At 41.8% G+C, this 16,041-nt stretch overlaps 1 protein-coding gene across 1 annotated transcript in view; it reads left to right on the top strand.

Annotated features, from left to right (window-relative positions):
* Positions 1-16,041, top strand: part of LAMC1 (laminin subunit gamma 1) — a 133,497-nt gene that overhangs the window by 98,028 nt on the left and 19,428 nt on the right. The window contains exons 8-19 of the mRNA XM_008074436.2: positions 958-1,075; positions 1,455-1,553; positions 1,646-1,782; positions 2,635-2,757; positions 2,846-3,035; positions 3,343-3,455; positions 6,449-6,670; positions 6,789-6,977; positions 12,323-12,568; positions 13,860-14,013; positions 14,564-14,706; positions 15,638-15,816. Of these exons, the coding sequence (XP_008072627.2) occupies positions 958-1,075; positions 1,455-1,553; positions 1,646-1,782; positions 2,635-2,757; positions 2,846-3,035; positions 3,343-3,455; positions 6,449-6,670; positions 6,789-6,977; positions 12,323-12,568; positions 13,860-14,013; positions 14,564-14,706; positions 15,638-15,816 (1,913 nt within the window). The remainder of the gene's footprint in view (positions 1-957; positions 1,076-1,454; positions 1,554-1,645; positions 1,783-2,634; positions 2,758-2,845; positions 3,036-3,342; positions 3,456-6,448; positions 6,671-6,788; positions 6,978-12,322; positions 12,569-13,859; positions 14,014-14,563; positions 14,707-15,637; positions 15,817-16,041) is intronic.

Genomic DNA, 16,041 nt, shown 5'->3' on the forward strand with positions numbered 1-16,041 from the left:
TGGAGGTGATACATTATTGTAACATAGAAGTTCAGGGTCTACCTCTCCTGCACACCTCTGCTCTTTCTATGTTGAACTTTCAAGATTATTATGTGGTATATGTAAAAGTGGGGAGTGGCCTGAGTAATGACTTTGTAAATAATTAGTGACAGGATCATAGAGACCATTTGAACTTTGACTGGAAAAGGTTAACAGTTTTGTGAGTTCTTCTTTGTTAATAATTTTGTTTTGTCTCATTTCCTTAAAGCACTGAACTGTTGTCAGCGTGTTCATGTATGTCCTGAGATGCACAGCACTTTTAGTCCAGTCCATTCTACTTTTTCAAGAGTTTAGCCTTTATTTTTGTCATTCAGGCCTGAGTGTACTTAAATTCTAGAATGGGCTTTAAGGGGCCATGCTCGCTCACAGAGAAGTGACTGGTTTTGTGACAGTGTATTATTAGCTGCAGAGTGACTTGTAAGTGTTTTTCAGTGTTGATGAGTAGATTTGTCTTAAAGTGTCATGGCTTAAAAGGGTATGATTTTGAGGGAGTTTTGATTTGAAATTTTGTCTTTATCCTCTGACCATCTAGGCATTACATACTGGCTCTCAGGCATTGGTTTTGTTACCAGTTCTCTTTCTTTGATTTTTTAAAAAATTTATTTATTTATTATAAAAATGTGGGGCACAATTAAGGGTTAGGTATATAAACACTGATCATGAAGGTACCCTTGTTGTTGAGGTATGCCCCTCCCTCTCCTAGCAGTTTCCCTAAACTGCCAGTCCCACCCCCACTCCCCTGACAGTTTTCTACTACTGTCAATCACTGTCTTATAGCATTATAATTGTTCAAGTTCACCTTATGAGTGAGAACATATGGAACTCAGTTCTTTGTTTCAGTTCTCTTTCTTTGACACATGGACTTTACTTCCATATCTGACTGGATTTGTGATTGACAGGGAGCTCTTTGAATCGTAGGTTCTCTGAGCACACAGTGTGATAGTTATGGCAGATGCAGCTGCAAGCCAGGAGTGATGGGGGACAAGTGTGACCGTTGCCAGCCTGGATTCCATTCTCTCACCGAGGCGGGTTGCAGGTAAAATGTTTTCAAAACCAGAAGAAGGGGACAGAATCTATGTTTAGTCAATTCATAATAATAGATCTGTGGCTTATTGGCAGCAGTGTGAACATTTTTCCCATAATAATTGTCACCAAGATTTAAGACTGGTTATAATGAGGACCTACAAGGGGTTTGTTTTGTTCAGAGAGTAAGCAGGGTTTCCAGTATCTAAATGGGATGGATATCCTAGACTCAAACCAAATCCAAATACAAAAATGACTCTGGGATCCATTTTGTTCTATATGTATGCTTTTAATAAAATCTATTAATATGTAAAATAAAAGGCTGTCTTTAAGAATGGAAATGGAATTTATTTTCTCCCTTCTCTTGTTTTATTTCATTTTCCATCAAATAGGACGTGCTCTTGTAATCCCTCTGGCAGCATCAATGAATGTAATGTTGAAACAGGAAGATGTGTTTGCAAAGACAATGTGGAAGGTTTCAGTTGTGAGAGGTAGTGTGTTCTCTCTGTAGCTACATTGTATTTTCTTTGTTATCATGTTTCAAGTAAAAAACAGTAACAGATTGTGTTTTAATCTTTTTCAGATGCAAACCAGGATTTTTTAATCTGGAATCATCTAACCCTAGGGGTTGCACACCCTGCTTCTGCTTTGGGCATTCTTCTGTCTGTACAAATGCTGTTGGCTACAGTGTTTATTCTATCTCTTCTACCTTTCAGATTGGTAATTTAGACCTCTGCTCCTCCCTAGAACTGTGAGACTATACTTACAATATGTATATATTTTCAAATCATTATATATTTTAAATCATTATATATTTGAGATGTGTCTAGATCTCATTCTGTAACACAGACTGGAGTGCAGTGGCATGATCATGGCTCACTGCAACCTCAGCCTCTTGGGCTCAAGTGATCCTTCTGTCTCAGCCTCCTGAGTACCTGGGACTACAGGTGTGCGCTACCAAGCTCAGCTAACTTAAAAATATTTTTTTGTAGAGACAAGGTCTAGCTATATTGCCCAGGCTAGTCTCAAACTCCTGAGCTTAAGCAGTCTTCTTACCTTGACTTCCCAAAGTGCTGGGATTACAAGTGAAAGCCACCATGCCCAGCTATTTTAAACTTTTTTTTGTAGAGACATGATCTCGCTGTGTTGCCTAGGCTGGTCTTGAATTCCTGGGATCAAGCCACTCTCCTACTTCTGCCTCCCAAAATGCTGAGATTACAGGCATGAGCCACTGCACCTGGACTCTTTGAGGGCTTTTTGATGGTGGCAACATGTGATGTATTTAATATGCATGATTTTTCTTGCTTGACCTTTTAATTTAGTAAAAATATACTTATGATTTTAGAGCTTACCATAGTGAATAGTAAGTACAAATGTTATATAATAACAATAAAGTGAAATATAGCTTGAGAGGTATAGCTTTTATACCATGTAGGAGCCATTCATTCAAAAAACTTTCATAATGACTTTATTTACAAAGTGTGGTCTCACACATTTTTGTGGTATATAGGGGGCCTGAATTCAGCATGGTTGCAGTGTAGCAGTGCTTGTATTTTCATTATCTGCCTGCAGATGAGGATGGGTGGCATGTGGAACAGAGGGACGGTTCTGAAGCATCTCTCGAGTGGTCCTCTGAGAGGCAAGACATTGCTGTAATCTCAGATAGCTACTTTCCTCGGTACTTCATTGCTCCTGGTAAGCAAGACTAGAAAGCATTCTGACTTGCTGAGTATACCTACTTAGTCTCATTCTCACATTCTTGCTCATTGTGTCTGCATTCCAGCAAAGTTCTTGGGCAAGCAGGTGTTGAGTTATGGGCAGAACCTCTCCTTCTCCTTTCGAGTGGACAGGCGAGATACCCGCCTTTCTGCAGAAGACCTTGTGCTTGAGGGAGCTGGCTTAAGAGTATCTGTGCCCTTGATCGCTCAGGGCAATTCCTATCCCAGCGAGACCACTCTGAAGTATGTTTTCAGGTAAGATGGCCACCTTGTAAAGTGGGACTTGACCAGCCTTGTGAAAGTGGTTTCTTTAAGCTTATCTGGCCTTCAGGTATAAGTTAAAGAAAAACCTCGGATTTATCCTGGTGACTTTATCTTCCAGGGAAAACAAAGGGAATCTTCCTTTGTTTGTCTCTTCCAGTTGTGCTAGCAAACTAAAGTCTCATTTCTGCTTATACTGTGGGAGTATTGAGTTCTTGGTGACATGAGTGAATAAGAAATGTTTTCCCAACACCCAGAATTATCCGTACAGAGGTACACGTGACCCTTTCTTTCTTTCCAGGCTCCATGAAGCAACAGATTATCCTTGGAGGCCCACTCTTACCCCTTTTGAATTTCAGAAGCTCCTAAACAACTTGACCTCTATCAAGATCCGTGGGACATATAGTGAGAGAAGTGAGTTTTGATGTAATTTAGGAGAGTTGTTTAAGAAGATGATTGAGTAGAAGGATTCATACTAATGCAAACATTTCTTCTAATACTATAACACGATAACTACCACATTATACATGAATTATATATTTAAAAAATACTTTTTTGAACTACTTTTAGGGACTTGGAGAAAATTTGGTAAAATACATAATGTTTTATAATTTATAAGTCAATTGAGGTTATATTGTATATCAATAGATTTTCTAAAAACCTAATTCTGATTCTCCTGGGTCACGTGCCTGATCCTCATTTCTTGTTATTTACTGCTATGTAATTTATAATTTAAACCATTGGTTAAATTGTTTAAAAATTATGAATTACTGACTGAATGTTTGTTATAATTTTAAGTGAACAAGGCTTTTAAAAATATGCCTTTCAATTTTTTTTTCTTTTATAAAAATTTTTTTTTTTTTTTGAGTTGGGGTCTCACTGTTGCCCAGACTGGAGTGCAGTGGCTGCTCCCGGCCACCGCAGCCTTGACCTGCTGGGCTCTGGCGATCCTTCCACCTCAGCCTTCCAAGTAGCTGGAATTACAGGCCCGCACTACCACGCCTGGCTAATTTTTTGATTTTATTGTAGAGATGAGGTCTTGCCTGCCCAGGCGGGTCTCGAATCCGTGGGCAATCCACTCACCTCAGCCTCCCAAAGGCGCGGGATTATAGGCTGAGCCACCGAGCCCGGCTTATAAAAAAATTTTTAAATTTTTCTTCTCCAGCAAGGTACAGCTATTTGGGTGACATTGTGGCATTGGGAACAGCATCAGTAGCTTAGATGTGTTGGTTTTTAGGATGCCTGCATGAATATCCAGATGAAAATGTCTTATAAGTGATTAGAAATATGGATCTGGGGCTTAGGAAGAAGTTAGGACCAGAGATCCAGATTAGGTTGTTAACATATGGGCAGTACTTTTTTTTTTTCTTTTTGAGTTAGAGTCTCACTCTGTCACCCAGTCTGGAGAGCAATGGCACACTCCCGGCCACCACAGCCTCGACCTGCTGGGCTCAGGTGATCCTTCTGCCACCTCAACCTTCCAAGTAACTGAAACTACAGACATGTGCCACCATACCCAGCTAATTTTTTTTATTTATTGTAGAGATAAGGTCTCACCAGTTTGCCCAGGCTGGTCTTGAACCTGCAGGCTCAGGCAATCCTCTCACCTCAGCCTCCCAAAGTGCTGGGATTATAGGCATGAGCCACCGTGCCTGGCCCAGCAATAATTTTTAAACTTGGATATGTGACAGAAAATAAAAGGAAAAAGAATAGAATCCTGGAAATGCAGTTAGTTAAAGGTCCATACCCTAAAACTCAGGAGGGAAAAATGAATTATAAGGAAGAGAAACAACAGGTTTAGGAAGATAGCACCACTGGGTTTTGGATTAGGTGATTAAGGAATCATTGGTGAGTTTTTGTTTTAAAGAAGTCTTGAAACTGACCTTAGATCACAGTGCTTTAAAAAGTAATTTGAGGGAGAAGAAGTAAAATAAAGAATATTCTTTTAGGACGTTTGGCTATAAGTGAAGGCAAAGAGATGAGCTGTAGTTTGGAAGTAGGAACAAAATTGAAGAAAGTATGTTTAGGATGGAAAGACTAAGAATGTTTAGAGTTGGAAGCACATTTACCAATGAAGCCATATCTCATGATCTAAGCGGGCAAGAAAAATGATAAACATACTGAAAGTTAAGTAAGTTCAAGGCAGTAATAGAAGAGGTATCCTTCAGCCTTAGGTAGTTAGCTTTTAAGCGAATTTTATAAACAGCAAGTGATATTTCATAACATGGGAAAAATATACTTCAAGCATATGACTGCAAAAGACTAGAGTGGGATGGGATTAAAGGGAAATATGATGATGTTATCGGGACCTACCTCTCCCATAGAAGGCTCCAGCTCATGCTACCACGGGCAGTACTGAATTGGATGAACCTTTGGTCTAAGTCAGTGCAAGGTTTCCTCTGTTTTCTTTCTTTTTTCTTACTTTGTCACCCAGGCTGGAGTGCAGCGGCAGCCTCTACCTGCTGGGCTCAGGAGATCCTTCTGCCTCAGCCTTCCAAGTAGCTAGAACTACAGGTGTACGTCACCACACCTGGAAAATTTTTTGATTTATTGTAGAGACGAGGTCTCACCATGTTGCCCAGGCTGGTCTCGAACTCCTGGGCTCAGACAATCTTCTTGCCTCTGCCTCCCAAAGTGCTGGGATTACAGACATGAGCCACCACGGCTGGTAGTTTCCTTTCTTTTCTTTTCTTTTCTTTTTTTTTGAGTTGGAGTCTTATTCTGTTGCCCAGGCCGGAGTTCAGGGGCACGCTCACGACCACTGCAGTCTTAACCTGCTGGTTTCTTCTATTTTCTAATAGAAATGGAAAACATTGTGACATATGGCATAACGGCTTTAGAATAATTGCATGCTTGTAAGAAGTAGCCCTGGATATTAAGTTTTTGCTTTTTGCTGTTCTGTGGAGGGCAAAAAATATAGGACCTGAGTATTGCCTGTTGACAGGTACTTTCTCTTCTTTCTTACCCTTCAACTCTATAGTCAATGTCTGCTTCTGTGGTAAAGAAACAAGGACACTACTTAATGCCCATAAGCTCTTCTTTTAACTTCATCTTTTCCCACATACTCTCTTTTCCCTCATACTCTTGCCCCAAATGATTGTCCAGTGTTTTTTATTTTTCACACTGGTTATTGGGAGAACTGTAAAATCTGACAAATCTGGGTGTATGTGTGTTTAAAAATGTAAGTTAGCTATTCCACCACTCCGGATCTTTAGCACCCTGTACCAAATGATTGTTTTAAATGCTGTTTTCTAATTGTTTTCTCCAGTGGATGAATTAAGCTAATGGGGGGGTTCTTTTTTTCTCTGGAATCCTGAGTCCGGTTACTTTTTAGTGTTATTCACTTTTCACAAGGTTTTGGAAAACAGAAGCCAGTTTTGTGATTCTCTTTTTCACACCGTACACAGGTGCTGGGTATTTGGATGATGTTTCTTTGGCGAGCGCTCGTCCTGGGCCTGGGGTCCCTGCAACTTGGGTAGAGTCCTGCACCTGTCCTGTGGGATATGGAGGGCAGTTTTGTGAGTTGTGCCTCTCGGGTTACAGAAGAGAAACTTCTGGTCTTGGACCATACAGTCCATGTGTGCTTTGTACCTGCAATGGACACAGTGAGACCTGTGACCCTGAGACAGGTGAGATGCTCTTTGGCAGCTGCTGGGCCTGCCTTCTCTTTAGTGGTTGGGTAGGAAGTGCTCATTGTCTTATTTATTTATACACTTGCCTGTGTTCTCCCCTGTGCTCTCCGACTAGGTGTGTGTAACTGCAGAGACAATACAGCCGGCCCCCACTGTGAGAAGTGTAATGATGGGTACTATGGAGATTCAACCTTGGGCACCTCCTCTGATTGTCAGCCCTGTCCGTGTCCTGGAGGCTCAAGTTGTGCTGTTGTCCCCAAGACACAGGAGGTAGTATGCACCAACTGTCCTACTGGCACCACCGGTAAGTCTGCCTTCTCCATCTGCTCTTGTTTCGTCCTTCAAAAAGACCTGGGGAAAAGGAGCTTTGGGTTTTCTTTGGAAGGGTGGGGGGGTTCTTTTTTTGTTCAGTTCAGTGATTATGGTTTTCCTAGCAGGCAAATTTTTGTGGGAAATAGGTCAATTACAGATTCATAAAAGGCATACCAGATGACTAATGATAGTTAACATGTGTTGAGTGTTTATGGCCAGGTACTATCCTAAGCAGTTGACATGTATTGCCTCATTAATCCTTATAACCGAATGAGATGAGCTATACTTATTATTCTCTTGTTGCAGCTAAGAAAACAGACATAAATTATATGTCCCAGTGTTACATGACTAGTCATTGGTTGAGCTAGGATTTCAACCCAGACTTCAAAGATGTAATCATCACCACAGTATACTTTCTTCATAAGATGAGAACCACAACTTGATTTTTAATTTGTGGAGCTGTCCTGGGGTTCTTGATATAAAGTGGTCACTTTGAAATTCTTTAAAGTCTTTCTCAAAATAGTCCTTTCAGTGTATTGGAATCCATCACATTTAATAGGATATTTTGTGTGTGTGGCTTTGGATAGGCCTCTGTTCCCATTCTTTATGTTTCTTTTTCACAAGAACTTAGTACTAGCTCTTCACTGGCCATTCACAGAACTGTCTGGGCTGACTTACCTTGGAGGCTGAGGCTCACTGGTAGAGTACCCCGCTTCTTCCATTGATGTTAGTCTCGGCTGTAATGAAGAGATTCTGGCCGTGCAGCCTTTGACTCCAGTACAAACTTCTAGTTCAAAAGATACTGGTATAGAGCATGAAAATAAGTTTAAAAAGCAAAACAAAACAAAAGCAGAACAAAACTGAACTAATAATCTGTATTGCTTGTGTCTCATTAAAATATTCTTTTTTTTTTTTTTTTGAGTCAGAATCTCACTCTCGCTCAGGCTGGAATATAGTGACACAATCATGGCCCCTGCAGCCTCAACCTACTGGGCTTAGGCTATCTTTCTGCCTCAGCCTTCCAAGTAGTGGAACACAGGGATGTACCACCACACCCAGCTAATCTTTTTTTTTTTGAGTCGGAGTCTCACTTTGTCGCCTAGGCTGGAGTGCAGTGGCACACTCACGGCCACCCCAGCGTTGACCTGCTGGGCTCCGGTGATCCTCCCACCTCAACCTTCCAGGTAGCTGGAACTATAGGCAAGCACTACCACACCCGGCTAATTTTTGGTTTTTTTGTAGAGACAAGGTCTTGCCAAGTTGCCCAGTTTGGTCTTGAAACCACGGGTTCAGGCAATTCACTCACCTTGGCCTCCCAAAGTCCAGCTAATTTTTAAATTTTATATAGAGACGAGGTCTCGCTACTTGTTCCAGGCTAATCCTGAACCCCGTAGTTCAGGCAATCTTCTCACCTCCACCTCCCAGAGTGCTGGGGTTACAGACATGAGCCTTTGTCCTCGGCCAAAATATTCTTTGATTATTACGCAACATCAGAACATTCCGTTTTGCTTGCACTACTCCGCTGATGCCACAGCAGGTGCAAAGGAATTGCAGTATAGCTGCTTAAGGTAGTTGAGCAAATGAGGAATGGACAATAGTGTAGGATTTCGTATTTCTGACTTTTCCTTCTTCGTTTTTTACAGTGCCCAGCAGAGTCTCACACAGACTTCTTTAGGCCCCCTGTACTCATGCTCTGTGTTCCAGCCCTCTGGGCTTCTTTTAGTCCCTCAAATGCACCACTGTTTGGCTTGCTAGAAACTGTTCTCTTTCTTTAGACAACTTTACCCCATTTTCTCCTCCCTAAACCTTACTTTTTTTTGGCCAGCTCTTATCTATTCTGTGGGGCTGAATTGAGATATCACTTCACAGAAAGGCTTTTCTCAATGATACCTCCTTGCCTTACTACCCTGGTTTGTTGGAGCCCCTTCCTCTGTTGTCATAGCACATAGTATTTCCACTTGCGACTTCTGCTCTTAGAGATGCTTAACCCTTTCCACTCGGATGTCCGCTCTTAGGGGACATAAAGAGATTGCTGGTTGTTACAGAGGGCAAACTTAGGCCAGTACACTTAAAAAAAAAAAAAGTATGTTTCCTTGACGTTTTCCACTCAAATTGCACAAAAAAGCAAACAAAGAATTGGAATCTGTACTGAGATATGATCGGTCAGTTGAAAAGTGGTTTTCAGGAATCACAAGTGCATCCTTCCACATCGTCTTCAAACAATAGACTGGATGATAAATTACATGTTATTAATGTGTGAGAAAGCAAACGTGACTGCATTGTCTGCTTGGAAGAAAAATACCAGGTGGAAGATGTCATATAAATTACTATTACGCAGCATGTATCAATGAACCTGCAGTGCATGCTGGTGGCTGTTTTATGTGTTACCACGTGTTAGAAAAATGTAAGATAAAATTTAAGTTTTTTGTCATAAATAAGTTCCTCAACATCCAAAATTCCATTAAAAGCCAAATATCGTTGCAATAAAATAATTGACTCTGATGCTATGCTATTTAGTATGAAATGATTTGTTTTTTACTGTTTTGTAGAAAGTATGCAGTCAAGTTGCTGGTAGGTGGTCTGTGAGATGTTTCTGAGCGCAAAGGGTTAATATATCATTTTGGCAAGAGATACCTTTACACATTCTGTTGTTTGATTGGGTAGACTGCAGCTGTAAAGCTGAATAGTTGAGCATTGTGGCAACATTCTTATGTCTATGCAGAAGAACACAAATGGCAAATTGAGACTGTTTGGGATACTTAATGGAAAGATAGAGTACAATACAGGAGGTCATGGAAAACATTATAAACATAGGAGTTACTAAGCAGGCATCTCTCACATGAGACTAGTGAAACATATTTGTTTTGTTGGTTATCACCTGACTTGAAGGGAGTGATCTGTATTACTTCCTGAGGATGTTAGCTAGGGTGTAAAGAGAGGTCTGTATGAGAAACAGGGTAGACCCTATTTTTAAAATGCTGTCCTTCTATATTCTTATATCCAACCTTACTTCTTTTCACATCTTCTTTTGACCCCTTCACATTTTTATGTTTATTCATTTATTTTTAAATTTTAATAGAGATGAGGTCTTACTATATTGCCCAGGCTGGTCTCGAACTCCTGGGATCAAGCAGTTTGCTCACCTTGGCCTCCCAAAGTGCTTGATTATAGGTGTGAGTCACTGTGCCCAGCCTTGTTTGTTTATTGTAGTCTCACCCCTTCAGCCACCATGCCTAGCCAGTTCATGCTAATTTGAATGTGTCAACTATTTTCTGCTGTGATCTTGATTCACATGGCTAAAGGAATTTCTAGTTTAAGCAAATGCAAGTTAAATTTTGATTTCCTCCCTTTTTCTCCAACCCCGGTTCTGTTTCTTCCCTAATCTTGTTCATCTCAGTAAATAAACTACCATTAACCTTGCTGCCAAGCTAAAACCCTAGGGTTTATACTAGATTCTTCTCTCTGGTATTTCTTCAGAACAATCAGTCAGCAAATCTTACTGATTCTCTATCAGATCTGTCACTTTTCACCACATTTACTGCCGTCGTCCTGGTGCATACCACTGTCACTTCTCATCTAGAATTGCCTAATTGGTCTGCCAGCTTCACCAGCTTTCCTGCAATACAGTCTCCATATGAATTCCTTAAAAAACCCTCCTATAGCCTGGCATGGTGGCTCATGCTTGTAATCTCAGCACTTGAGGAGGCTGAGGCGAGAGGATTGCCTTTAGCTCAGGGGTTCGAGACCAGCCTAGGCAGCCAGGTCTCTACAATGAAAAATTTAGCTGGGCATGGTGGCGCATACCTGTGGTTCCAGCTACTTGGAAGGCTGAGGCAGAAGAATCACCTGAGCCCAGCAGGCTGAGGCTGTGGTGGCCGTGAGCGTGCCACTGCACTCCAGTCTGGGGAACAGAGTGAGACTCCGACTCAAAAAAATACAACAAAGCAAAACAAAAACCCTCCCATAGCATCTTGCTGCACTTAAATTTAACTCTAAATTCTGTACTATAACCTTCTCATCTTGGTTTTTTGGATTTTTTTAGGGGGAGGGGAGCTTCTCACTCTGTCACCCAGGTTGGAGTACCAGTGGCACGATCATGGCTCACCTCAGCCTTGACTGGAGCTCGGGTAATCCTGCCTTAGCCTCCTGAATAGCTGGGACTACAGGTGCACACCACCATGGCCAGCTAAATTTTTTTATTTTTTGTAGAGACGGGGTCTCACTATGTTGCCTTAGACTGGTCCCGAACTCCTAGACTCGAGTAGTCCTCCTGCCTTGACCTCCCAAAGTGCTGGGATTACAGGCTCAAGTTGTTTTTCTGAAACATTCTTCCCTTAGAAGTTATCATAGCTGATTTCTTCTCTGTCTTTCCAGTGCCATTGCAATGCCTCCTTCTTACTGCAGCTTTCTCTACCAACCCAATCTAAAGTAGCCCTCACTCTCACTGTGTAACTATCATGTTGCTCAGTTTTGTCCAACTTTTTAATGTTTATTCCTATCTGAAGTCATCTTGTTAATTTGTTCGTCTGTGTATTGGCCACCACCAACTGCAGCACAAGCTTCACGAGAGCAGAGAGCTTGTCTTCCTTGTTTATATCATCCTGACAACCCAGACCAGTCCTGTTATATAGTACATGCTCAGAAAATATTTGTTGAATTAATCAACAAACCTCTGATTCACCAAAAATTTTAGGCTAAGTCAGGCCCTGTTGACTGCAAAGATATTAAGATTCCAACCTGATCTAATTATGGTGGAAAAGTGGAAAAGGAAGGATGAGAATCAGTGAGTTTAGTACAGGGGAGACAGCCCTGATTCCGGTGCTATCTCTCTTCCTGTCAGTTTATTAGGTTGTAGGCAAGTTCCCTTAGCTATTGTAGATGCAGGTGGCAGTAATGATTTTTAAGTTCCTTTCTGATATGCTCTGAGAACCTGTATGGTTGACACTGCTCAGTAGGGATCAGCACATGCCTTCTACATTGAAAGAGAATTTCCTGCTCATGGATTGTATGGGAAGCTTATGGTATTCACAGCGGCACTTTACCTTTTTAAATATCATCAGCCAGGACAATGTATATGAATATGCCATCCTTTGGGACTGGAAAGGTTTCTAAATCTTGGGCCTGACTCATTTCCAAAGCACTTCAAATACATGACTTTGGTTGATTGTCAGAACAGTTGAAGTGAAAGAGGCAGATCGGGTACTTCCTTTCTAGTGAAGAAGTAGTGGTGTGACCCAGGCCCTCTGCCCTCCACTGGACTGTCTGTCACCAGTCTCATCTAGCCCCCAAGAGTGTCTAAGACCTTCTTTTCATAATGTCAGATTGTCTCATCCTCAGGAAAAAGGTGTGAGCTCTGTGATGATGGCTACTTTGGAGATCCCCTGGGGAGAAATGGCCCTGTGAGGTTATGCCGCCTGTGCCAGTGCAATGACAACATCGACCCCAATGCAGTTGGAAACTGTAACCGCTTGACAGGAGAGTGCCTGAAGTGCATCTACAATACTGCAGGCTTCTATTGTGACCGGTGCAAAGATGGGTTCTTTGGAAACCCCCTGGCTCCCAATCCAGCAGACAAATGCAAAGGTCAGATTGTCACAGTCATACTCTTTTCTTCTGAGAATCCGTTTGTGTCTCTTTAAATACTTACAGTTGTTTAGTTCAATGGAAATACAGTGTGAACTTCTTATGTAATTTAAAGTTTTTCTGGTGCCACATTACCCTTTCCCTGTTTGATCAGAGGATATTCACCGGCAGCACTTGTGACTGCAGCATTTACCCTGAGATTAAAAAGAGAGAGAGAGTTACAAAGTGTAGTAATTATCTTCTTTTTTAAAAAAAATCTTACTCGCATTAGAGACAAGTTCTGTTCAGAAGTAACTCCAAGAACAATGTTTGTATTTTATTTTCACATTGAAAACCAGTCAGGCTGGGCTTGATGACTCAACCTGTAATCCCAACACTTTGGGAAGCCAAGGCGAGTGAATTGCCTGAGCCCATGAGCGGAGACCAGGCCGGGCAACTTGCTGAGACCTTGTCTCTACAGTAAATAAAAAATTAGCTGGTGTGGTAGCGTGTGCCTGTAGTTTTGGCTACTTGGAAGACTGAGACAGAAGGATTACCTGAGCCCAGCAGGTCGAGGCTGTGGTGGCCGTGAGTGTGCCACTGCACTCCAACCTGGGCAGCAGAGTGAGGTTCCAACTCAAAAAAAAAAAAAAAAAATTTGTTTTTGCCTCAAAGAGCACGTTTATACAAAATTAAATGAACAAAGCAGCGAGCTGGACTTTTTTCTTCTACATGGGAAAAGGGTTAATAAGTAAAAAGAAGTCCAAGCACGGTGGCTCACACCTTTAATCACAGCACTTTGGGAGCCCAAGGCCAGGAGATCAAGACCATCCTGGGTAACATAGACCCTGTCTCCACAAAAGAAATCAAAAATTAGCTGAATGTAGAGGTGCATACCCATATTCCTAGCTATTCAGGAGGCTGAGGCAGGATGATCACTTTAGCGCATTGACAGCACATCTCAGTTCAGACTAGCCAGTCACGTTGGAAGTGCTTGGTAGCTGCATGTGGCTGGTGGCTACCATACTAAACAATACAAGTCTAACGAATCTGTTTGCGTTGTGGTTGGTTTGTTTGTTTTTGAGTTGGAGTCTCACTTCGTTGCTCAGGCTGGAGTGCAGCGGCATGCTCACAGCCACCCCAGGGTTGACCTGCGGGGCTCCAGTAATCCTTCACCTCAGCCTTCCAAGTAGCTATAGGCTCATGCTACCATGCCCTGCTAATTTTTTTAATTTCTTGTTTGCATTGTTTATAGTTGAGTGTTTCTCCCAGGTGATTTACATCTTTTACTATCTCTGTCTTCCTGCCTTAGCCTGCAACTGCAATCCATATGGGACAGTGAAGCAGCAGAGAAACTGTAACCCCGTGACTGGGCAGTGTGAATGTCTGCCTCACGTGACAGGCCGGGACTGTGGTGCTTGCAACCCAGGATTCTATAACCTGCAGAGTGGGCAGGGCTGTGAGAGGTGAGACATTGGTGCTTCTGGTGAAAGTAATTTTTGCATTGTCAGGAATGAATTTTTGTAAGTTATATTTTATAGTTGACTTGCCTTTGTTCAGAAATTATGAGTGCCTCATATAGGCAAGGTACCCTTCGGGGCAATACTGGAGATAATTAACCTAGTGGAAGAAAGGAGTGGGAGCACAGTGGGCCCCTCTCCCCACTATGTTACAATCACCTGAGCAACATTTAAAAAAGTCGAATTACCAGGTCCTTTCTGAGGTGCTTAGAATCAGACTCTCCAGGGTTGCAACCTGGGAATTCCTGTTTTCAAAGCTCCTAGTGCCTGGGGGGAAGAGCCACTGGCAGCAGAGAGATTAGAAAAAGAGGTTCTGAAGAACACTCATGAAAATTACTTGAGCCATGGGGCCTTAATGACCCTTAACATTCTGTCTTAATAACCCTTAACGTACAGTTTTCTGATATAAATTACAATAGTGCTGTGCTAGGGGGTAAAAAGTTTTGCTTTAAAGTCTGTGGTCCTTGCCTGAGAAGTGTGCTGTGTTCCTTTACAGGTGTGACTGCAATGCTTTGGGCTCCACCAATGGGCAGTGTGACATCCGCACTGGCCAGTGTGAGTGCCAGCCTGGCGTCACTGGTCAGCACTGTGAGCGCTGTGAGGTCAACCATTTCGGGTTTGGGCCTGAAGGCTGCAAACGTAAGGGGTGTTGGTGGCATATATCTAACCCTAATTCTAGTTGGTACCTCAACCTAGCTCCTGGCTCAGTCAAGACTGTCCCCAGGTCCCCATAGAGGATCTGTTTGAAGAACATCATCTTTTTCTAAAACTCTGGAGATCAAGGGTTTTTCTGGTTTTTCTGTAGCCACTTTATGTTTTCTTTTATAACTTTTCTGTCTCTTCCTTTTCCTAATCTTTTACTTTCCCAGGGAAAAATTTCCCTTTAATTACTAAGCCTTCCCACTGTGCTTGACAAACCTTTTTTATTGATCACATTCTTGGTGCAGATAATGAAACAGTGAAGTTCTGTTCACAATGTGTTTGTTGACTTACTGGCTATGGTTGCTTCCCACCCTTGGGGCCCTTTTGGTATGGTTACGTATAAACATCTGCTTCTCCTTGGCATAAACACTTGCCTGGAATTGGGCCTCAAAACAGATTGGTTCTTTGCTTTCTGAATTCCTTCATTTCTCCTGTGGAATGTAGCATAAAGTCATTGACTCAGTTCAGAGAACAAAGTTAGTAAACAAACTATAAAATAATGCCGGAGAAGCAATTGTATTTGGTTTTCCAGATCCTTAGAGAAATATTAAACAGTGGAGAGATGAAGGTAGAGATGAATTCTTTAAGTGCGTGAAAGGGGCACTGATTAGCTTAATAACTTCTGTAATTACCGAGTAACATGATATGTGTCCCACAGGATGCACATTTTACTTTAAAGCTCATTTTTACTTTAAAAGGGTCTGCTTTCACTGCTAAACAGACATAACCACTTAAAATCTCATAGGCCTGTTTTTCAAAAAACATTGTATGCTTATAATGATAGCATAGTCAGCTTACTGATACAAGTCTGAATTAAGACGCTCTCTTCCTTCTTGTGCTTATTATGTGTTTTCCCCTTATTCTGCAGCCTGTGACTGTCATCCTGAGGGGTCTCTTTCACTACAGTGCAAAGATGATGGTCGCTGTGAATGCAGAGAAGGCTTTGTGGGGAATCGCTGTGACCAGTGTGAAGAGAATTATTTCTACAATCGGTCTTGGCCTGGCTGCCAGGAATGTCCAGCTTGTTACCGACTGGTAAAGGATAAGGTAAGCTGTCAGCAGTGCATTTGTTCAATCATTCGTTCATCTAGCCAGTAGACATTTCATTGAAACTTACTATGCACTAAGAGCTATAGAAAAGCTGAATAAAACAAACATAGTCTCTCTTGAGACTTATGTTTTGTTTTTTTTTTTTGAGTTGGAGTCTCACTCTGTCTTTCAGTCTGGAGTACAATTATTATGTACGCTCATGGCCACCATAGCTTCAACCTG

The sequence above is a fragment of the Carlito syrichta genome, unplaced genomic scaffold (genome assembly GCF_000164805.1).
Source record: "Carlito syrichta isolate Samal-C Ts95f unplaced genomic scaffold, Tarsius_syrichta-2.0.1 Scaffold316427, whole genome shotgun sequence".
Lineage (NCBI taxonomy): Eukaryota > Metazoa > Chordata > Mammalia > Primates > Tarsiidae > Carlito > Carlito syrichta.